Here is a 24,125-nt window from a genome sequence, read left to right on the forward strand (position 1 = left end):
AAATAGGCAAGAACTTTTTGAATTTATTGGAATCACATCACTTTAAGCGTCGCTTCCAGAGTGAATGTAACTCGATACGGAATATCTTCACAAAACGGATAAAAGTGGAAAAATTTGATAATCTCATTTACGTATGTCATTTACAGCTTCGAATAGTGAAATGAGATACTTAATCAAAAGAAAAACACGACGACGGAGCGTAAATATACAAAATCAATTCCAGCGGATAACATCCGCATTAGTGTACTTGACATATCTAAAAACCTGGCATTGATCCATTAGAAAATAACGTTGTTATATTCCGGGATTTACCGAGATAAATAAAGCTTTCGAGAGAAAATAAGATCTTACGTAAGTCGAATTTGCGGAAAGTTAATAAAAAGGAGAGACACGAGCGAGAGCATCGAAATACAAAATACCGGCGAAGGGCTGACCTATACAAAAAAATAAAAATAAAATGTGAAATATGTAATAAAATATGGCAAAATTTTTACAGAAAAGAAACACGCACGCGATAAGGGTAGTAGATGCGTATAGTCCGGCAAGAATTGAGAGGCGGAATGTCAAATATTTAATTAACTTTTATTATGGACGCGATCCCGTATTATACACGTATTATTAATAAAAATACTTTCCGGAGTTCGGTTGTATTATATCACAATATCATCCAGAAATTTGAATTTCTTATGCACCAATTAAGGGCGCTCATATTTTATTTATCATAATTGATGGATTTCCTCGAGTTTGAGTCAATGAGTTATACAAACATTTCCTCGATTTGATTATTCTTCTTGTTGATCAATTATAGGGTTCATTCTGATTTTCTCGAGTTAAAGAAAGTTTTAAATTTATTTATAGCACAAAGTTAAAAGCTGAATTTTACAGAAGGTTAATTAGTTTCTATAAAGAGAAAAATGCAATTTCGCTGTTCTTCGCTTGCCAATATAATAATACTTAATAATTATTATACGCGTGATTAAACCAGGTGCGTCATACTTAAAAATGTTTGGTAAAGATCGCACAAGATTGGTGGTCTTATTTGAGGGAATGGTATGTTTTATCGGTAAGATCCCGCTTAAAGGACATCATTAAAACTAAAATAAAAAGAAAATAGTTAAGAAGAGATCTAGGTTGGTTCTGGCACATTCGGGATACATTTTAATGTCAACATTATTTACAAGTAGTTTTTCCAGTATTTGTTGGGATTAAGATGAGTATTGGTAGGGATAAGCCCAAAAAAGGAATTCGCTCAGAAGCTTTTATTCTGTAGTCAGATATTTCGGATGCTTTAGCGCTGTCCTTCCTCAGTGGAAGTACTATGTAATTAATTTAACAAAATATAATATAAAACAGTTACAAACTGTGTACTAAACATGTCCAGAAACTAAAACATTTCAAAAATTGACATCGCCTAAGGTTACAGATCGTAGCATCGAGGGCATTCCATTTTCCCCAATGTCACTATGAGAATTAAGTTTTGAAAACGGTCAGCAAATATGCCGTTCCTGGGGGTGTTGGTACTACGTTCTCCACCTAAATGTTCTATGATGTATCTCATAGGAAAGTTTGATGGCACTTCCTAGAAAGTAATCATAAGCATGCTAACTAAACACTTTGAGAGAGAGTAACACCGGGGAGGTCTAGGGGATATGGAATGCACCCAGCACAGAGATTACCTCTTTCCCAAAGCCACTATGACAATTGCACTCTGAAAACTTTCAGCAAATATTCCGTTCTTGGTGGATAGTCCATACCCCCGCCCCCAGACCCCCCTGTGCTACGCTCTCCGTTAAAACGTTCAGCCCTTAGGACTCTTGTGTATTAAAATATCTTATAGGGTAGGAAAATTTGATGGCAGCTCCAAGAAGGTAAGCATTAGCGTGCTAATTTGTTCTAAACATTTTGAAGAAGAGCGTAACAGCGGGGGGTCTGTGGGGTATGGAATTCTCCCCAGCATAGGGACAGCTTTTTCTCCAAAGTCACTATAACAACTGCGTTCTGAAAACGTTTAGTAAATATTTCGTGCCATGTTTTCCGTAAAACGTTCATCCCTTACCACTCTTGTGTATTAAATATCTCACAGACAAGAAAAATTTGATGGCACTTCAGAGAAATTTTCTACACATTTTAAGGGAAAAATAGCGACTGGAGACAAATATCCCATTGGATCGAAAGTTCCTGCCACTGAGGAGAGAATATATCTGTAACATCCTTTTCAAACTCCGAATGAGGGCATTAAAAGTGTCGTTTCTTCTATTCCATTTCAAGCAGAGAAATGAAGAGAATCACAATTTCCATTTACACTGGGAACTATTTCTGAGGATGACGTCCGTCCTCTCAACTCCATTTTTGCAACTCCCATAATGGCACTTGCCTTTTCTTTGCAGCTCTCATATTCTTCATGCGATGAAACGGAGTGAGAAAGTAATCCACATAAAAGCAACTTCTCAACCAAAAGAGTCCGGATATGAACAAATGAGAATTCTTTGTGGCACCAAGCAGATATCGACTACAGTGGAGACCGAAGACAACTCGATTTTGCTGATAAATGTTCACCTCTCGACAGCTACTATCCAGAGCACTGGACTGGCTTATCTTCTTCACGTACACTTATAATTTGGAGCTCTCCTAATATCTGACACCCCCGTGTTTTCTTGGAACCTAGTATGGTGGACGGAATCAACTCAATTAAAGTGCGTCCCTTCGCAAGACATTCCTTCAAACTTGTTTTTTTCGAACATCACATCATGCGTTGAAAACTGGCAACACAGTCCTTTATCACCATTCACAGGACGATGAGATAGGAAATGCCCGATATTTTCTTGACACATCTCCGTGGTGAGTCCTTCCTTTTCCCACAAATTGAACACTTCATCGATTTGTGGGGAGATACTCCTCTTTTCCATTCCAAGGGAGTGCTACAATGTACCTTCCATTATCTTTCCGACCCATATCGCTTTCTGCCTTTGACTTCTTGCGTATTGGGTGCCTATGGTCTCGAGATCCTATAAGTCAGAAGGTTCTCGCGGGTTTGAGAGCAATGAAACGATTGTGTTAGCCATAGACGTTATTAACTTCGGCAATTGTCCTCACGGGGTCCATCCAAAGGAGGTCTCTATCGCTGACAGTTCACATTCTAGTTTGACCACCTTCCCCGTTATGACACGATCCAAATAATCGATATCCGGCGAAGATTTTCCGACGTCTGAGAGCACTATTCCTTTTTCTCACTCAACCAAGGTCGTCAAGAACAAAATCCTTGCATAGAGCTCTGTCTTTGCCAATAGTTTGAAAACAAAGCGCTTGATTTCTGCGTGTAAAGGTTTTAGTCCTACTGCGAACTTATCGTACTTTTCAAGTGGCGACAGTTTCTTCCAAAAACTATATTTGCGAGAAACTCTTCTCAAATTTTTGCAGCATTTTCTTATTGCGCTCCTTCGATGACTTCGTTTATTAAATGGTGACTACATAATTTGATAATGACTACGGTTACATAACTCACTTTGGGCTTTCTTCTTGCATTTCCTGGAGAGGTGACCAATTTTTAAGCGTCTGAAGCAAGCATTTTTCTCAATCACTACTTTTTGCTTATCTTCATAGCTTATTTCTTTCGCTTTTCCAACATTTGGCACTCTCGTGATTTTTATCACAAAAAATGCAGAAACCCATAAAGTAACGAGGTTTCGGTCTAAGGAAGGGTAAGGAAACAATTCAAAACATAATTTCAGTTCAATGAATTGTTGGTAAAATTTAGTCAAATTTAATGTACATTTAAAAAATTAAAACATATACCATTTAAAATATGGTGATCGCAGGTGGGGGTTTCAGAAATTTGTTCGCTTTCGTTTCTCGTTTTACCTACATCTATCCTTATAGTGATGAGTGAAATGTTTTACAATGCATTATATTAAATTAGCTTCATATTAAATGGGGTGGTATTATCGGCCAACAACGTTCGTTTTAAACTTGATGTTAATTTGGTTCACTTAAAAGCTTTAAAATGCAAGGATTTTTATGTAATTTGAGCTTTTATCTGTCCGTTTTAAAGCTTAATCTTTCATCTGGAATTACACGTTCTCCTGGGGGACATACGTATACCTCATTGTTAGAATTATCTCCGTATTACTCATCTTATACCTTCTTTCGCGAATTTGAAACGTTTGTGTTTGGTGTGGGAATTAAATATACCATCATTTTTTCTAGATTTTGATTTTCGTTACATTTATTGTTAAAAGGACAATTTGTTCTTATTGCTATATTATGAAGACCAAAGACTTATACACCAAAAGCGAGTAAATTACTCTAACAAAGCAAACAATATTATAAAGTTACTATAGTGTGATCTAGCAATACTCGCACTATACAGGCTGATTCAAATTGGGGACCAGCATGGTGATCTCGGATAGATAGGTTGTTTAAATTTGGCAAAGTTTCATATTCAATGCTTAACAAAATGCAGTTTTTAAACTGAAAAAATTTCGACTAATTTCAGAGATATCCGGAAAAAAAGCGAAATTTTGCAAAATCGTTTTTATTTTTTACTGAAGTTATTTAAAAAACATTTTCAAAATAAATATCACATTATTGTGGCCACTTTTTTCCCTCTACAAGATGCTAGTTTTAAATTTTAAATCCGATGTTTCGTCTCCGGTTAACGATCATCAACTTTGTTTTTTCTTATAGAATTCTTATGGTTTACATTTTTGAAATAAAAAATTCTCTATCAAATGGCATAAAAAGTAAAAAATGACTTCCATAAGAAAAAACAAGGTTGATGTTGGTTGACGAAACGTCAAACTTAAGATTTAAAAGTAGCATCTTGTAGAGGGAAAAAGTGGCCATACTATAATTTGTTAATTATTTAAAAAAAAATGTTTAAGTAATTTCAGTAAAAAATAAACACCATTTTTCAAAATTTCCGGATCTCTCCGAAAGTAGTTGCGATTTTTTTCAGTTTCAAAACCTATCTCTTACAGTGCCCGAGAACCCCATGGTGGCCCTTCGAATTTGAATGGACGCTAAAAAAATGCTGCAGCATTTTTATTGACATAGCTAAATGAACAACAAAAATTGTACTGTGTACAAATCCTGACAACTTTATTAAAACTATTCGCAATGCTTTAATAGGTTGGTGCCATCTTAACGAAAATAGGAGCAACCCCTGCCCTTATTTATTGGTATACACTTGCGAATCAATTTAAGTAGATGTGGTTCCGCTCGGAATATAAATTGTCCATTATCCCAACTTCTGCGGTAATCCGAAATTGAGGCGTTCACATATAATGGTTGCAATTACAGTTTCAAGTGAAAACTTTTCCGCCAAGTACGATCCCCCCCCCCCCTTACCCCTCCCCATTATGTAATCTCAAACCGTATTTTATCGAACACCGATCCTCAATTTGCTTTACTGCCAACGCTAAAGGTTATAAATACGTATCAATTCACTTACATTGATAGTGACAATATTCCTTCGCGAGTGGCGCTCGATCATACTGACAGATTCTCGGAACTATAGCTAGAAAACGAAATTGCTCATCTTCTTCGTGTGAATAAGATTGCATACCTAAAGTTACTGTACTTTAATTTATGAAGGAATATATTAGACCTTTTTCTAAAGCTTCCACCGTAATACATTTAGATTTATGTCCAGATAATTTTTATATTCTCCTCATCTCTACCAGCTCGCCAAGGATTTTAACTTGATTTTACGACGTTGGTAATTTACCTCATGCACTTTTCCGGGCGAAGTTGGGAATTTTTATGACCCTTTTCATAATTGAAAATTTAATTCTCTTTAGAGAGTAAATTGTAAATGTATGATATGTGTGCAAGATGCACGTTTATGTACTCTTACGAATTCAAACCATTAGTTGGACCATAAAGCAACGGAGGTCTATTTTAAATCCATGTGTTATTTCATCCAAATAGGATTGCTCTCGAGGAACATGCGCGAAAATTGAAAAAAAAACCTTTTTTTTGTACGCTATAGGAAGTAGTAATAATTTAGAGTGGAGGTAGATCCATTCTACATTTATAGATTAAAAAGAATTGGTTTTATATCATTACGCGGAGGAAAAGAAGGAGAAAGTTGAAGATCCACATTTCTGACTTTCACCGAGTCAAATATTGTTGTCCAAAGTTACGTGGTTAGTCGTTTTGAGGAAAAAGTCTGCCAAGTTGAAAAAGCAAGCATATAGTTCACCGTTAGATCTCCTGTTAAGGTTCTCTTGCTATTAAAAGTTAACAGTTTCTACCGTCTGAACAGCCACGAGCAATTCCTCATTTGAGTTATTAAGTTAATGTTGTTTGTGTGTAAAAGAAAATTGAATATCAGAAACTGTAAACGTTTTGTGCCGTGTTATTGCAAACCGGTATTATGATTATTATTAGGATTATTTTTTAAAAAAACTGTACGTAATTTTAAGATTTTTTAATTTTATTTGTTGAAAAGCTTTGTGTGTTTTTCTTTTTTTTTGGGAATTTTATTTTAATTTTTCATTTCTAATGTTTCGCAATAAATTTTTGTCTCTGTTGATCAATTAATTGTGTGTCTAATCGGACCCATCGTGCGACCCAGATAGAGTGTTCGTATCAGATTTACCTTAGATTTACTTCAGGTGTTGATCATAATGTTTATAATAAATTCTTTAGAATTTTCGAAGGTTAATGGAGGTCACTGAGTCTCTCAAATCATTAATTTAAGTCAATACTGGGATTCTTCTTTGTAGCAGTTGCCAGAAATTCAATTCAAAATATATTATTACCATATACATATTTTTCCGCTAACGCCTTCAACCAATTTCTGCAAAAATACATATTTATTACAAAGGTAAATAATAAGAATTTCAATAACCAGACCTTGCGATACCAATCATTCACCGCACATGTTCGTTCTGTTTTCACCTGCAATTAATCAACAAGTGTCAACAACATTTTCATTTGTGACCTGATTAGCTTATTAGCATAATTGGGCTATTTACAATATCGCGTTTCGTTATATAATAAATGAAACTGTTACACCCCGTTCTATTGCATTATTCATGTCTCGTCTGGGCTTGAACCGGTCATAGTTCAGTTGCTCCCCAGTAAACGCCTTTTTGTGTATGATATAAGTAGGTACAGATATTTACTTAGAACTGTACTATACACGTTTCAGTTATAAAATATTCATCCTTCATTACTTCATTCGGTGTATTTTCTTGTTTTTATAGTGGATATAGGCTAACACTAATTATTGTCTGCATATTTCGCTTTTAATGGTTGATCACAATTAACTAATTAATTTTTTTTATTTATTAACCTTTAACACCAAAATTCAAAGATTCAAGAATATTTTGTAGCAACTCAATTACTTGAGCTGTAGTAGAGCAAGTTCTGTGTATTTTTAGCGCATTTTTGAAAAAACTACGTCATTATATTCGTTATGGCTGGCTGGCTGGCTGTCCGGCTGAGACCTCAGCAATTACAATAGCTAGAAACGCACTAAAAGATTTTTGCTATAGCGTAGATGTGCAGGCTTTAGTCTGTTTTGGGTTCAATTGCTCATGAGATAAATAATTTTAAACTTCGCTAATAAAATACTGATCTGCATTACCAAAAATGCGCTTTCATCATGCATATGCTGATTTACAACTTGTTTCACTTCCGTTTCTGTTTCCGATTCTGCTATTTGATAACGGAAGTATACCGGAATTTTTCATATATGTCAAGGTGTGCTGTGCGCTCTGTTTGGTCGACGGGTGGACAAGTGACGTGAGCCGCGGGCGGAGTTTACCAGCCGACCCGGCCGTCAGACGTGCCATGACTTGCTTCTTATGGTTTCCTTCCATTAATCTCATTAGTTCGTGAATAAACTACATGTATATGACTCATTATTCTAGTATTTATCAAATTGATAATAGTATTTACCGAGGTATTTACACTTCCGGTTCTGCTTCCGTTTCTGCAAAAAAATATTTTGTCTTCTGTTTCCGATTCTGCTTCCGTGATAACACTTCCGTTGCATGACTAGTTTAAACTACACCATGCGGGGATTTTTTGGCTTCGGCACATGCAATAACGATGGAACACTCTGTATGCGCATTGTAATTATTTTTAACGTTAACGGTTGGTTGTAATTTGGGATTGGGCACAAGATTCGATCATATTGAGTTCGAGGTCAATTTTGTTTTGTATCAAAATTATTAGATGCTAATTTTGTTTAAATAATCACCTTATATTTCATTTATTTGTTCAATTTTATTATGTGGGAAATGACATCTGGAAACAATTGCGTAAAATTTGTTAAAGTTTTCCAGTGGCGTAGGCTAATCAATTTCAAGATAAAAAAGCACAGGCGCAGTTTATTGTTCAACGAAGCATTAATTTGTTAAGGAAGTGGAGACGGAAGTTGAAAAGAAAGGGAAATTGTTTTTTTAAGTATGCCATGTGTATGAAGTCAATCTCATCGGCGACCAGTTGTCCGGTCCCGAACGGCTGGCGATTTTTTCTTTAATATAAAATAATAATAATAAAAGCTTGTGAATAGAGCTCATTTCTTCTGCTTGCCGAACAAAATCTAGCGAACTAAAATGCGCTAAAGTCGTCTATACTGTTTCATGCCAGAACACCATGTGGTAATCTGTTTGGGGAGGTTCCGGTATATCTTTACCCTATCAAAACAGATCAATTCCCCTAAATAGACAAATGTGCAAATATGAATCCACTATTTGATGACTTTTATAACTACTGGGAATATTTTTAAATAAATCTAGTTCGTTTGTTGCTACAAAATATGTTAGGAATAGTTGTAACGTATTAGATGAGAAGTATATAAGATACTTAAAGTCAGAAAAACACTTTGAAAGCTTAGGTAGAACGTAAAATGGCGAACTTAGTCTCCAAGGATACTTCAACTACCCTTAATAAAAAACCTATAAATGAAAAATTGCGAAATTGGCTTCTATCGAATTCTGAATGATAAAAAGTTACACTAATTTTTCTTATCAATGCATTTGGGCACGCTCTACTTTCAATAGATCATCACATACCTACACATAAAATGTTAAGCACCACACAAAAATAAGTTCCAGTATCCCACCTTGCTGTCGTACTGAACAGCCCTAATGATCATTGATACGAATAAGCACCTGAACTTGGGGTTGTAGCTGACACGTCATATACAGCTTGAATGACGAGTAAAAGAAATCGCTTATGATATAGGTGCAGTTAAACTCATGAAAATATGAACAACAACCAAGAGTCGAGTAATAAAAAAAAAGGACTGAAATTAATAAGGGTAGCTTTTGACAGAATCGTTTTGAAGTGGTTCTATTTTACAATTAACTTCACCACCAATTAGAGCCTTTTAACACTATCGTGCGGATGAAGTTTTTGAAATATCGAGTCATTTAAGCGAAATTACCATTAAAATCGTTCTGTAAGCGAGCATGCTTGCCAATTTTGTTTTTAATTATCCCGTGTAGCGGCGCAATGGGTAACGAGTAATTTAACCCAGATTATGCATTGTAGAGCCCCGTTTCAATTAAATCTAATGTGTGTGACTAGTTTTTCAAATACAAATTCGCTAACCGAAAATCGCTTTAGACTGTACTTACGCTAGGTATTAGCTACATGCTAAATGTAGATAGTGTTTACTGAAGTAATTGAAAGGGAAGATAAGCTGTTTAAAATACGTATTCGTGAATACAAAAATGCAAACTTAGTCAAGAGAACAACCCTTATGGCGTATCAAACGTTAATTGCCCTTGAGGTCATCGACTGAGTTTACATTACACTTTCTGTGAATGTATTTAGACAAAATAATAAACTGAATTGAACATTTAACACACAAAAAACAATGAAGAATTTTGCTAAACTGTACCTGTTTCGACAACTAGATATCATCATCCGGTGCGCGACGTTTCAGCGTAGGGACGTTTCGGAGGGCGGGTGTTTTTACAGAACGCGATTCGGCGGATTATTTATATACCTACATACCGATTTAGACAAAAAGTAATTGCGAATTAATCAATCTCATTAGAATTTACTACTAGCGACAGAATGTCGGACTCAAACCATTAATCCGGATGTGATTAATTGGATTAGGATTAAGCTTGAGTACCTGCGACAAAATTTCGGACTCGTATAATGATAATCCAAATGCCATCAACCCGTATGTGGTCGGATACGAATCAATGGCATTGGGATTATCATTCTATGAGTCCGAAATTTTGCCGCTAGCACCCATTAATACACAATTGCCTTTGGTATACAGAGTGTAGAATTGGTTTACGCACCATATAGGTATTTCAATGGCAATTTCTTTATACCGGAATATTTCAATTCAATTAAATTTTTTGTAGATTGTAAAATTCTGCGTTGATTTATGTGCTCATTCTTGGTTGTGGGAAATCCGAGAAATTATAAATTAGCATTTTACTAAAAATCACTCGTGCCATAAAATTATTAAACAATAGTACAGAGTGAGCAACAAAGATTGAAGCGTGCCGCTTCAGCTAAATTGGCAATGTGCCGCTCATAGCATATGCTGATTTGATACAAGATACGAAATACGAATAGACGCACGTCACTGTGACAGCGCAGAACGTCATTTTCGTATACAACTTCATACAAAGAAGGTAGTTTTGATATTAATAGGAACAAGCGGTGATGACGCACGCTTCAATCATTGTTGCTCACACTGTATATTATGAAACTAGTTTATAATGCAAGGGATTATGGCATGAGTGAATGTTTAACGCATGAGCGAAGCGAATGCGGTAATATCACGAATGTCATAATCCCTTGCATTATAAACAAATTTCATACGCTATTTTATCGCCGACTAGAACTTTTCAAAAATAAAAATTCTGATCGATAAACTTAAATCGGAAATACCTAAATCTAAAATTACATCAAAGCGGTTTTAAACATTACCATGGTTTTTGATAGCTCACTTTTGTTAATAAATAAATAAAGCGGCGCCATTTGCACAAAACACGCACAAAACATGAATTTTGCGGAAGATTTGAGTTTGTGTGATGCAATTTTAAAGAAAGCGGAAGAAGCGGAATCCAGTTTGTGTCCAAAGAAATCAGAAGACTTTTACAAAAAGGAATTTGAAAAATTTTGTCACTGGATGCGGAACAATAATGCCGAAATTGTGACAGAGAAGGTTTTGCTGGCGTATTTTCTGGATCAGGTAGATCAATTAGACTGTAAATAATTATATACCTAATTGTAATTATTGTTTCTTCCGTTTTAGTCAAAAAATTACAAGTCCTCGTCATTGTGGTGCATGTACTCCAAGCTGAAATGTATGTTACGAATAAAAAATGACATTGACATTAGCCAGTTTTCTAAACTTTCTGCTTTTTTAAAAAAGTGTTCAGTTGGGTATTCAGCAGAAAAATCTTTGGTGTTCTCAAAGAATCAGTTAATAAATTTTTTGACCTCGGCTTGTGACGAACAATATCTCCTTATGAAGGTGGGTGGGTTTCTCTTATTGCTACAAAAGGTTACTATAAAAGTATGATTTTAGGTTGTTGCAATATTTGGATTATTTGGTGCTTGCAGAAGGATAGAGTTTTACAATTTACGTGTAAGCGATGTCCAAGAAGAGGGTGCAGTTTTTGTGGTGAATCTCAAAGATACGAAAACACATCGACCCAGAACATTCACAATTTTAAATGATGATAGCATGAATTACACTGAGCTCATTAAAAAGTACATAAATTTAAGACCAAAGCATGTTAAAATAGAGAAGTTCTTTCTATTCTATGGTGCGGGAAAGTGTACGTGTAATCCCATTAGCATCAATACCTTTGGTCAAATTCCTCGTAAAATTGCCAAATATCTGAACCTTCCTAATGCAGATCAGTTCACTGGTCATTCATTTCGCAGAACGTCTGCTACAATCCTTGCAGATAGTGGCGCAGACATTCGAACATTGAAAAGACATGGTGACTGGAAAAGCGATGCTGTTGCGGAAGGGTAGGTATGTGGCGGATTCACGAGAAAACAAGAACAAAATTGCTAGAACCTTAGGATCTGTTAACACTGTTAGCTGCCAGAGAATCAGGGATTTGGCATCTTCATCAACTATCTCAGTATCTGGAATTACTAGTGCATCATCGACTACAAATGAATGTGTTCTTCAATCTAGTTCAGGCATTTCAATTTCCGGAAATTCAAATTGTACTATTACTATTAACATTAATAAATAATATATCAACAATCAGCCTAAATTTGTTGTCAAGGCGACTTTATGGCACAACTTTATGGCACGTGCCATAAAGTGACGGATTATTAATGATTTTGACATTCATAATCATAGCATTCTAATGCTAGTCGGCGATAAAAGTTTTTTTTTTTAATTTATTGTGCCTCGACTACTTATGGCCATTGGCACAGTTACAGTAAGATAAGTGTGGCTAACATAATAAGTATAGGACGGTATCTATATACAATTATACAATCTGATGTCTTTCAGAAAATTAATTACTCTGGCAATATTTTCTGGTGTTGCAAGGTCTTCTTTCAGGTCTGTCCCTATCCGCCATTTTAGTCTATTTTCATCATACTTTGGGCATTCGGAGAGAATGTGGTTTACAGTAAGAATGTCGTTGCATTCGCACCGTGGTGGATCGAGACTGTCCAAGATGTGGCCATGCGTGACACCAGTATGACCAATCCTTAATCTGTGTATTATTATGGTATCCTTTCTCGGCATTAAGGGTAGATTATGTGCAGTTATTTGTGTTTGAATTTGGGCCAGTTTGGCGTTGGAGAGGCTCCAAATATGTTGCCATTTGCTGGTAAAGAGAGTTTTGGAGTTCGGTGTGTAGTTGAATTTGTACTGTGGGCAAATGCAAATCCATGTTTAGAGTTTCTTTTGCGGCTTGGTCAGCTCTTTCATTCCCAGGAATCCCTACGTGAGAAGGCGTCCAGACAATAGTTACAGTGTTATTCCTGGCAACAAGTTGCTGGTAGGAGTCATGGATCTGTTGTGCTAGCCAATTTTGGGTAGGTAAATATATTGTCGATGGAAAGTATCGCTGCCAGGGAATCGGTACATATTATTGTCTTCTTATTCTCGCCGGTAATTGTGTTTAGCGCCATTAAGATTCCATATAGCTCTCCAGTATGAATGCTACAAAAGTTTGGTAGCACGTATCTCGCTATTGTGGAATCTGATGTCGTGACTGAACAACTAACACTTTTGTCGTCTTTGGAAGCATCTGTGTATAGTGTGTTGTTTGAATGTCCGTATTTGTCTATTAACTTAAGGAATGATTGTTTAAGAACTAGGTTAGGAGTATCAGTTTTATTGTATTTACATAAGGTTTTGCTGATCTGAGGCATTTGCTTAGTCCATAGAGGGCAGAGAGAGTTTGGATGTGGAGTAGTTTTGGATAAATCAGTATTTCCTACCAGGTCTCTTAATATTTTAGTGACTGGAAAGGGGTGTTTGGTAATGTTATTGATCTGCGCTGACATCAGTGCACTGTAAACCGGATTCTTGTGGTTAGCGGATATTCTGGAGAAATAAGCTAGAAGAAGCTGTTCGCGACGAAGGTGGAGAGGAAGTTCATGGGCTTCGCAGTAAAGGGCTTCTGCTGGGCTGGTACGGAACGCTCCTAAGCAGATACGGAGAGAGGTGTTGTGAATTGCATTAAGCATCTTAAGGGCAGATTTACTAGCAGAAGAGTATACTATGCTGCCATAATCTAGTTTTGATCGTATTAATGCCCTATATATTCTTAGCAACATTGTTTCTTGAGCTCCCCATTGATGATGTGCCAGTGATTTGAGTATGTTCATTCTCTTCATGCAGTTCGCTTTTGTTTCTTCAATATGCTTTCTCCAGGTCAGTTTATGGTCAAAAGTTAGGCCTAGGAGTTTGTACGTTTCTACTACCTGAAGAGGGACACCGTTCAGCGTTACGTGGGGATTGAAGTTATTTCTCCGTCTGCTAAATTTCATGACTTTGGATTTTGAAGCCGAAAAGTTGAAACCTGTCATTCTGGACCAACGGGAAATCTCATCTATTGAGTTTTGAAGTAAACTGCAGGAAGTTGCTGTTACCTTTCCCGTGCAGTATATTATCAGATCATCTGCATAGAGGGCACATTTAATTGGAGGGCGGAAAAATTTTCCTAAGTCATTAATAGCCAAGTTAAATAGGGTTGTACTAAGAACTGCCCCTTGCGGAACTCCGTCCACCAGCGCTATGGTTCTAGATATTTTATTGTTAGCCAAAACTCTTGCTGTACGATTGGTTAGAAAGTTTTGGATGAAAGATGATATGTTTCCTGTTAAATTCAGTTCTATAAATTTATTGTAGATGACGGGTTTCCAGGTAGTGTCGAACGCACTTTCAATATCAAGAATTGCAACAATGACTTCTTGATTAATGGCAAAAGCGTTAGCAATTTCATTCTGCAGTAGAACTAGATTATCTGTAGTACTTCTATTAGATCAAAGGAGTTTGATTGTTACGCAAATATTAAATTCTAATTTATTTATTTTTTCCGGTTTCCCGAATGAAAAATAATAAATAAGGGCATTAGTAGATGCAGAATTTTTTAAGCTGCAACTTTGCTCTAAATTAATTAGGGGAGAAATTATTTCAATAGAATGAAATTGCATTGAAAGCACTATGGTGCGTAAACCGTTTCTACACCGTGTATAACCCGTTTGAGAACCACTGATAAAATAATGATTAAGAAAAAGCGTATATATTATGATGTGTGACATGGACGTTAATCTTTGTTTTGTTTGTTTGGCTGAAACGTAGCTGCTTATTATTTTGGCGATTGGCAATTATGCCGTTATTTGAGCGTCTTATTGGGAAGACAGTCAGTCTTTATAATCGTAAAGTTCTTTATAGAAGAAAGTAAATTGAGTGCTGAGATTTAAGTCGCGATAAAAGAGGTAGTTGTTTCTCACCCGTTAAGGGAGTTTTCCATCATCAAAAATCAAAATTTTACATCAGTAATTACATCGAACCCAGTGTCCTCTAAATCGAGATTCAAGTGTTATAATTAATGTCAAGGAGTGAAGTTTCGAAGCATTTTCCCCTGGCGCTTTGTGTTAGTGGGTCTGTTTAGAAATCGCAGTACGACCGGAGATTTACCAGGTAATTAAGACTTACTTTAATTGATTTGTTCCTTCGATCATTGGTTGAATTGCTGCGTGATTTTTGTTTTTTTGGACTAAGCGCCTATTTTTCAGTTGATATATGTCGAACAAATTTGTTTCATTTGTAAACGATTACTTTTGTGTTTAATCAACCCCAAATAACGACCTAGATAAGAGCTAATGTTCATGTCACATTTTTCTATTTCGTACCCAGAGTTACATCAGGTGTTAATTAAAAATGTATTAATTAATTCCTTGGACTTTTGGAGGCGGTTATGTGTTTTATTTGAGCTAGCGGGTCAGGTGCTTGTGTGTGGTTTATTGACAGTTGGCCATTGCAGTTTGCAATAATTCGATGTCGTTGATAAATAAATGTATTAATTGTTGGCGTTGGCGTCGCGTCGTTTTAAGAAAAATAAAGCTCCATGACCGGTCTCAGACCAAATCATTCTGCTAAAGTGCCCATAGCTTTTACTTCATATAAGCAAGTTCTTTTTATCTGTACCTATTGATTTTTAAATCTCGTAAGTCATATTTATAATCACTATAGGAAACTCTGCCAATTTGATTTTCGTCTAGCGTGTGTAATACTTCGTTGTCAATTCGATTAGTTAACTTTGCACAATTCTACAAATTACAAGTTTAATACGAAACTACATAACTTTCTCGGAATCAATTCTCTAAGAAGCAATAACATTTGGATCAAACGCATGAAATGAGACACCTCACAATTCCCGTATAAATTATCTACGAAACTTAATAGTTACCTAAATTAAATTATAACTTCTATAATTGAGTATTTCAATTAACGTGGTATGACTAAACGTTGCGTTGCTGAACTTCATTGTGCCCACCTTATTGGTTATTAACTTTTCAATTAATAAACTTCTTCTGATTGAATGGAAACTTCGTAGTAATCAGATTTATTTCGATTTAAACCCTTAAGGAATTGAGTTTTTGTTCAGGCGTGCTCGGACTCGCTTATAAACTACAGAGTAATTTTTGTTCTTTTAATTTATAATTGAATATGCTTCTATTGCTACGTTCAAAAGGCCTTAATAATTATGTACAATAGAAGAATTTATTCAATACATGCCTCGTAATTCGAAATTGGCGATCATCATGGCCAATTTTACTGTTTCTGTTGCTGTTATAAAGAATACTGTTGCTGTCTTTCCGATCGACACAAGTTTGTCCTTTTAATATTCTTTATTTTCAAATAGTGACTTAAACCATTTTTGGCAATCGTAATTGTAAAATATCGTGAGCGGGAAATTCACGTTGGAAAATTCGTCACTGTAAACTCGTCTCCATTAAATTCGCGTCCAGAGGATTCGCCCCCAGAAGATTCGCACATCGAATTCACTTCCGAAGCCAGACAATTTCCCTCCGAAAGGTTCTCCCTGGAAAGATTCGCCTCAGGAATACATTTCCCGAAATAGTTGCCACCGAGAAATTCAGCCCGCCGAAATACACTTTTGCAAGGAATCAACTCCTAGAAAAGTTTATGTTCAAAAAACCTAGACCCTAAACTCGAATTCTCGCTTGAAAGAAATGGTATTTACTCAATTTTTGGTTTTGTTTGATGGTTACTAAAAACTGTATTTTCCGGTCATGAGAAAACTACCATACAGCAATTTTCCTGAACCGAGAACAAATATTCCCGAGATGACATACAAAAGAGCTCTAGGAATTATGCCAAGATAGAGAGAAAGGGTTTACGTGTATTTTTGACGCTAGTGTTTTTTTTTGCAAGTCCTTATAGAGCGGGTAATACGGTGGGAGCGAATCTCCCTTATTAGGGACAATTTACTTAGAAGTATCTTAAGGGTGGACCTTCGGATCGAATTTACTGGGGCGAATTTTGTAACAAAAATAGAAAGGAAGTTTAGAACTGGGTTCATAGCACTTATTTCGAGGGTGCGTTTCTTCTTGGCCTAGTATACATGGAATTTTTCTTACATGTATAGATATGGGCTATGTACAGGGCGAGTCAACGATTCCGCAGAGTAACTAAATGCATTGAAGATTAGGTTTTTCGAAAGAGCTCTTTTGTTTTATAATATGATTGAATATTCCCCACATTTTAAAAATATTTTGAATGATACAGAGTGCGCTCCCAAAGTAGGGCGCTAAAATGTTACATTTTTTTAAATAGAACCCCCTGTATTGGAATGCGTTTTTTTTAATTCCACGTGTAATTGTAGCCTCAGTATTGTGTCAAAATTATTACTTAAATTTATCCTGTGTAAAGTAACAGTCAAATAAATACATCTACTATATGAAAATTAAAAAAAAAGCTTACAGGGTGTTTTTTGTAGGTTCAAAGTTACAAAACTTCATCTTACTTTTTTTAAATGGAACGCCCTGTATATTTTTCTGTCATCTCCTTCAAAAACGTTCAATTTTTGATAATAATGTCCTATACCTATCTCTGACAGTTTTCGAAATATCTTGGTTTTCCTGGTTTTTATATTCTATATCTTATAAAATAAGTTATATGTAATAAGTTATGGTGTCGGATATGGCATTATGGGAGATCCACGTTAGTATTTTTAGAGCGTTTACAACGGTTTTAAGGAATATATTGGATTTTCATAGTACCACTAACTCTGCACTATATAATACCTACTGACATAACAGAAGATAAATCACAGAAGTTGAAAAAGTAATTGTAAACGATTTCCAAAAAGAGAATTTCCATATGAACGGTGTCTGTTTTTATAAGAGTATTGGCTCACAAATACACAATGTAAATCTGTGGATGCGTAATATCTTTGTTGCGCATTTTAGTCTGCGTATGCGCAGTCTATATTTTGATGTGCGGTTAATTTATTTTTTCAGTGAGTACTTTCCCTTACAATTTCAGAAAAAAAAACTCGCCCATCAATAGGAGAGTTGGATTTCCGCTTGCGCAATCTATTTGTTCAAAAGGTGTACATAATAAGTAATTACCCATAGGGTTAAATTTTGTAGTCACTCTTAAGATAAGATCTGAAAGTTACACAGCCGTAGCGACGGACAGACGGACTTTTATAAGAAGCACTGGTCTACAAATACAACTTGAATTTGCGAAGTCGAAAGCTACGAGTAAGTATTTTATGCAGGTTGTTAATTAATGTCATGCAGATATTTCACGGGGTGCGGGGTAAGAAAAAGATGCAAATATATGCATGGTCTAAACGGCGCTGTTTTCATTATAGAGAGTGGCAATGAAAATATCCTGCATACTGCGGCCAGCTATTTTGATGCTTTACTGTAGAGATTTTAAAAAATAGTTGATGTATCAAATTTTAAACACTTATCACAGAACATTAAACAGAAAACGAAAAATACGAGAAAAAAATTGTATCTTTACCATCCTGTATAACGAAAATGACGCCCTTTAGACCATTTTTTTTTCTTATTTTGACGTATATCAACCCCTGAAATATCTGCACACATTAATTAACTAATAAGGTATATGCGCTCAATTTGGTTTTAGAAGTACCACCTTCTATTAAAATTTTCGAAAAATTCATGCAATCGCGATCCAATCCTTGACATGTGTTTTCAATTCGATTTATAAGAAGCATCTTCAGTTAAAATTTCAGAATTGCGCATAAGCAGTCCATTTTTAGGGGAATTTTTTTCTTTCTTATGTGAAGGTTTTGTCCGTCTGTCCGCCTATTCCTCGTAAAAATTCGGCCACAAATGAGAAAGTTAGCACTGCGCATGCACAACCCATTTTTGACACGTCATTTCGCTTTGATTTTATAAGAAGCATCTTAGCGTATAGAATTGATAAGCACACTCAACGGCAAAAGTGTAGAATTACGGTACATGCTAGAGGGAGACAAATAGAATCCACTTTGCCCGCTCTTGAAAATTGATTAATATGACACAATGAAACATGTTCATAAATTAACAAACATAAAGAAAGGCGTCTGGACAATTTCACGTTTGTGTGTATGTTATTTTCTCTGTGCAGGCAAAGAATTATTAAGTATTCTTTGGTGCAGGGTTAATATGGGGTAACGCTTATAAACTATACGCGATAGAAAAAAATTGACGTCGCAGTGTCTATGTATTTTTTTTTAAATAAATTCGATGATAAAAGCTAAACTGGCCTACAGTCCTTTGTTTTTGCGTCATGGAAAAAAGCTACCAGACCTAATCTCATTTGTTAAATGAAACTTCTGTATATTTTAACCTAAACAGATAGCATATTAAATTCTCTTTTCAGAAATATAGCACACCAGGGATGATAATAAAAAAGGTTCAAGTGATTAAAAAAAATTAAAAAGATTAGAAAAATTTAAAAAGGATTTTAAAGATTAAAATGTTTAAATTATTCAAAAAATACAATAAATGTCACAAACTTTTTGATTTTTTTTAAATTTTTTTTAAAATTACTAACGTTTTTGAATTGAATCCATTTAAAAAAAGAGATTTGGTCCGATAACTTTTTTACCTGGCTTCCTATACGACGGCAGATTATGCAACAATAAAAAAAACGCATTTCCGATAACTTAATACATAAATTTACTGTAGTTAAGCTCTTACTTTTATGTCTATGTTACCGAATTTGGTTCCAATCGGTTCAGCCGTTTAGTCGGAAATGATCGACAGACCGACACTGTCGAGATTTTGTTTGGTCCGGTTTCATGCTGGTTCCAAACGTGTATTTTCGTCAAAAAGTGAGGGGTTATTTTTTACCCCAATGCAATAGCTACCTCCCTTACTAACGTGCGGATAGTAAAAAGGAGTTACCTATATAGTCTAAAAATATCTAAAAATCGAAAAATGATTCTTTTGCCCTATAACTCAAAAACAAAAGACTATAGTAAGCTAGTTTTCAACATCGAGTTTATCTAGAAATGTTTTGAAAATTTTATATGATTAAAAGGAGGCTTTTTTTTTTAAAAAAAAGTACAAGCTATATTCAACAGTTGCAGTGTTCGACTGAAAGAAACAAAGAATTTCTTTAGCACGTGATAATTACGCGGAACACGACAAATTCTATTATTTTGCCCGCCCGCTTTGTAGATTTATTGGCCCGCTCTTAGTAATCAATATGGCGACAGCCCTGCCTCGACACCATAACTAACCAAAATAGCGCAAAGTAGAACTGAAATTAGATAAATATCTGTTAAAACAAAGATCTAGCAGCGAAAGGGCTGTAGGGACGGACAGACGGGCGGACAAAGTCACAATAGCGCATTTTTTAAATATTTGTAGAAATGAGCTAAAAAATATTCCGTAGTAGCTTTAAAATCCCTTAAGTATTTTTTACAATTGTTCTTAAAGGTTCTTGGAGTATTATCTCTGGCAATTTGTGCTACTGATTTTATATCATCTTTTATATATTTATTTATTTTTGGACTTTATTTTTAAGTGGGTGGGACTTCAACCAAGGCTGCTCTAGCAACCCAATCCACTACCTATACATTTAAAAATATACACGCTCGAACTCGGTACCCTCAGTACCGCAGACGCGCTTCCACGCCACTGCGCCACACAGGTCGGTTTCTGATGAGCTTATTTGATTATCAAAATCAGTAAAAGCTAGTAAGTTTTTTAAATATTCCAGAAAACCCGCTCCCATTTCAAATTCATATGTAATGATACGTTATCTGGTTGCCCCCGAGTTACCCTTACATTGTGAACGATCTATGAAGACGAAAATAATTTAATTTACTTAAGGGCCTTTCTTGACCACTGTGCCAAATATATGCAATATGGCAATATGATTTTGATTTTTTTATTTAGGGTAGATGGTTGATATCTACCATATGAAATACCCCTACTCTTTACATTCCTAAGAAGTTAAAAACTAGACGTTTTCTGAATTGGGCGGGTTGCCGTAAGAGATCATATAGTACTAAAACTGAATTCATTTAAACCGTTAATCAGATTAATAATTAATATCTCTTCACCGTAAACAAATCAACGATTCAACACAACTGATTTTAACTTTCAAAATTCTTGAGCAAGTTAATATTTCGCAACAAGTCGAGAGATTTAAAAGTATTTACCTAGTATTTAAAGGGATTTGAACTTATTTTTTGATATTTAAAAGAATTTATCCGTATTTAAGTGGAAATAGTTGTATATCTTGTGTTTTTATATATACACATTTGTAATTTGTATACCTATTTAAGAGAGTGGGCTACCCCTCTGGGTGTATTTTGTATTTTGTGTGTTACGATATCCAATTGTGGAGAGAATGTTATTTTTGCTACTGATATTTTGGTGTTTGAATAAACCAGTATTGGTACCTAAATTGATTGGTACTGTTATTACTCGTTGCCCTCGTACCTTCTCAATTCAACACGGGGAGGGTTAAGATAGAAACGGAGTGGCGCTCAAACCCATTGGTAAGTCCAACGAAGTTACGAAGAACTACCGCTGTGGAAGATCCCAAGCTCTTATTTTGTGTTCCAACCCTGAGCTAGTTGACCGATTATGAGACGGGTTTGATGAAACGCAGCGCCAACTCTGCCAACCAGTACCTATAGATTGTTACGTCGACAAGGTACGAGGGGTCCTCCTCCTCCACTAATGAACCCGACACTCCATCGGGAAAATATCACGTGTCTAAAAGTTCACCCCGCAAGAAAAAAGTATGCTTTAGAAGCAAATGAAAGTGATAATGACCGTGACGTTGGTTTTTCCAAGATTCGATTTTTTCAAAACGAAAGACTTTTTCATGGATTTCTGTACGCGATGATTTCGTTCAAAATTTTACAGAAAAGTAATATTATTTGAATTTACTTTTTGATCTGATTGAGTTTGACGTTTTCCCATCAGATCAAAATTAATAAAATCGTCTTCGCCACTTTCGGTACAAGTGCAATTACTTGCACCACTAACGAAAATAAGCGCGATTTGGTCTAGCCAAGCTCGGTTACATAAACCCAACTTGTTGGTATGTTTTCTGCTGCGCAAGTGGTGTATAAAGCTCTTGAATCATATTCGGTGGGACATAAAAAGCACCGAAACTTTCGGAGCGGCAGCGTATGCAACAACTTTTAGTTTTCAAATTGATTGTGTCCCCGTTGTTATTAGTCGTACCATAATTGGTATTGTTTTAGAATAAAGCCATAGTTCCGGTTACATTTGTGCGGAGGCGGCGTTCTCAATTTCGAGGTCCATACCTAAAGATGTACAATACGGATAAAGGTTAATTAGAGATAACGCCAGACGAATCCATTTTACGACTTAAAGGCCAGAACACAATACGACCAAACTTAATTTGCAAATAGATCGGCGATGATTAAGTAATGCAGAAACTTGGAGAATTCGGCTTGCTTCTGAAAATCGATCTTGCCGAATACAACGCAATATCCGTTATCCCCCAACGATATCATCGAAATCATCTCGCATAACTGAATCTAAAGTCGTAATTTAGTGAGAGACACGAACCTGAGGTTTGCGGTCGATAATTTCTTTTTCTTCTTATTTATTAAAATGATTGAGCGAAACCGTATCTGGCATCAGTTGTTGCGTTTCATTTGAATAAAATTGGCTTTTGGAACAGTCGATAAAAATGCGAAAATGATGTCTCCCATCTTTTTAGCCTCGCGCCATGCTAATATTTTAATAAAGCATCAAAGGGGCCTCTTCGAGATTAATATAAACGGACGACTTTCTCTAATTTCGACTCGCGGCTGGATACCCTTATCGCAATTGCTAAATTTTAATATATTTGTAAATGGCAGCGGCAATGAATAATTAAAGTGAGGGATGGAAGATGGGAAAAAAGGAGACGTCACAAACAATTCGAAAGACATGTCTAAGCAATCATTTCGAGAATTGGTTTGGGCTTTTGTCAAACTTAATAACTTCAGATATTCGGTAATTTCAGTTATTTTCAGTGGGGAAAATTAAATTTCACGTTTAAATGGAATTCTGATTATGGAAAGTGTTCCTTTCTGATCGATGAATCAACACGTGAATTCGAACAAGGGTCATTGCAATAATTACACGCGTCTGACAGATTAACCTCAATTTGGGTCGATTTGCGTTTGGTTATCATTTTTATGTTGCACTGAGACGTATCTAGGTCTCAGCACTTGTTGATTTTGAACGAATTCCATGTGAGCCTCCAATTTAGTGAAAACCCTCCCTTTAGCATGTAATAATAGAGTTGTAAGGTGGAATTTTTCCGTATTTTATATGGAGGGTGAATATTACCGACCTGTTGCAATGGAGCGCTGATATTGCAACCTAATTAACATGGTAGATCGAGCCACCAAAACCTAAGAAGCTCCAATACATTTTTCATTAAACCGTCGGCGAAGTGGTTCATCTGAAGCCTATGTAATCTAGGAAATGGCAAGCGTTTATCACGGTTAAAACCCAATTTTAAACGCGAATTAGCTAAAGTTAAGCCATAAAAAATACCCACTCGCTTCCGTAATTCGCTAATAAATGTTGCGCTCTTTTGTCGAGCTTTCAATTGAAAAATGTACAGCCTGTTACCGCGACATCAATCGATATTAACTTTAAAACAGTTAAACAATCATGAAAAGTTGTACGTACCAAAAGATTGTCCAGAAAGTGGTAGAATGAAACTACGTCATTATACACAGTTACACCTATAAACGAACAAATCTGGGATTTGGTTGTGCTTTAACATATATGCTATGTTTTTTTTTGTTCTTATGCCGCGAAGACATGCAATGGTGATATTAAGGTATTTCAAGATCAATTTTGATAATTCCGCTTGATGTTCACATCGGAATTATAAACTAAAGAGGAAAGCTTCTCAAAAACCCGAATTAACCCGCCAACATCCCGGAGCAGAGGAAACTCCGGTGTAACAAGTAGGTTGATGGTGGCCGGGCTGAGTGCGCGCGCATCGTGTATGGTACATCGAACGGATGCCTATTTAATATAACGTGACGTAAGCACTTGTATATAATCTATATAATTTGTAAATAGATATATAATTCGGTATAGAAATTAGAATCTCTCATTTAAAGCCGATTGTGATTGCAGAACGCCGACTCACGTAA

The 24,125-nt window shown here is 35.7% G+C and overlaps 2 protein-coding genes and 1 long non-coding RNA gene across 5 annotated transcripts in view; 2 read left to right on the top strand and 1 right to left on the bottom strand.

Annotated features, from left to right (window-relative positions):
- The window catches only part of LOC116173317 (regulating synaptic membrane exocytosis protein 1), a 159,843-nt gene extending 135,941 nt beyond the window's left edge, over nucleotides 1–23,902 (bottom strand). For all 3 annotated transcript variants that reach the window (XM_031490699.1, XM_031490697.1, XM_031490701.1), the window contains exon 1: nucleotides 23,650–23,902. The gene's annotated coding sequence lies outside the window, so the exon portion shown is untranslated. The remainder of the gene's footprint in view (nucleotides 1–23,649) is intronic.
- LOC116173625 lies at nucleotides 10,709–11,694 on the top strand. The gene is made up of 4 exons (XM_031491244.1): nucleotides 10,709–11,182; nucleotides 11,246–11,467; nucleotides 11,522–11,617; nucleotides 11,680–11,694. The coding sequence occupies exons 1-4, from the start codon at nucleotides 10,991–10,993 to the stop codon at nucleotides 11,692–11,694; spliced, it is 525 nt and encodes a 174-aa protein (XP_031347104.1). The 5' UTR covers nucleotides 10,709–10,990.
- On the top strand, nucleotides 11,804–12,218 carry LOC116173318. The gene is made up of 2 exons (XR_004145916.1): nucleotides 11,804–11,973; nucleotides 12,047–12,218. It is a non-coding gene; the product is annotated as an uncharacterized LOC116173318 (long non-coding RNA).
- Nucleotides 23,903–24,125: the final 223 nt, after the last annotated feature.

Source organism: Photinus pyralis, unplaced genomic scaffold (assembly GCF_008802855.1).
Source record: "Photinus pyralis isolate 1611_PpyrPB1 unplaced genomic scaffold, Ppyr1.3 Ppyr1.4_LG6, whole genome shotgun sequence".
Taxonomy (NCBI): domain Eukaryota; kingdom Metazoa; phylum Arthropoda; class Insecta; order Coleoptera; family Lampyridae; genus Photinus; species Photinus pyralis.

Excerpts from the sequence above, each read along its gene's own strand:
- LOC116173625 (XM_031491244.1), top strand. The coding sequence starts at position 10,991 with ATGAATTTTGCGGAAGATTTGAGTTTGTGTGATGCAATTTTAAAGAAA. Across the intron at positions 11,183-11,245 it reads TGGCGTATTTTCTGGATCAG|TCAAAAAATTACAAGTCCTC; the intron begins GTAGATCAATTA and ends CTTCCGTTTTAG. Across the intron at positions 11,468-11,521 it reads AACAATATCTCCTTATGAAG|GTTGTTGCAATATTTGGATT; the intron begins GTGGGTGGGTTT and ends GTATGATTTTAG.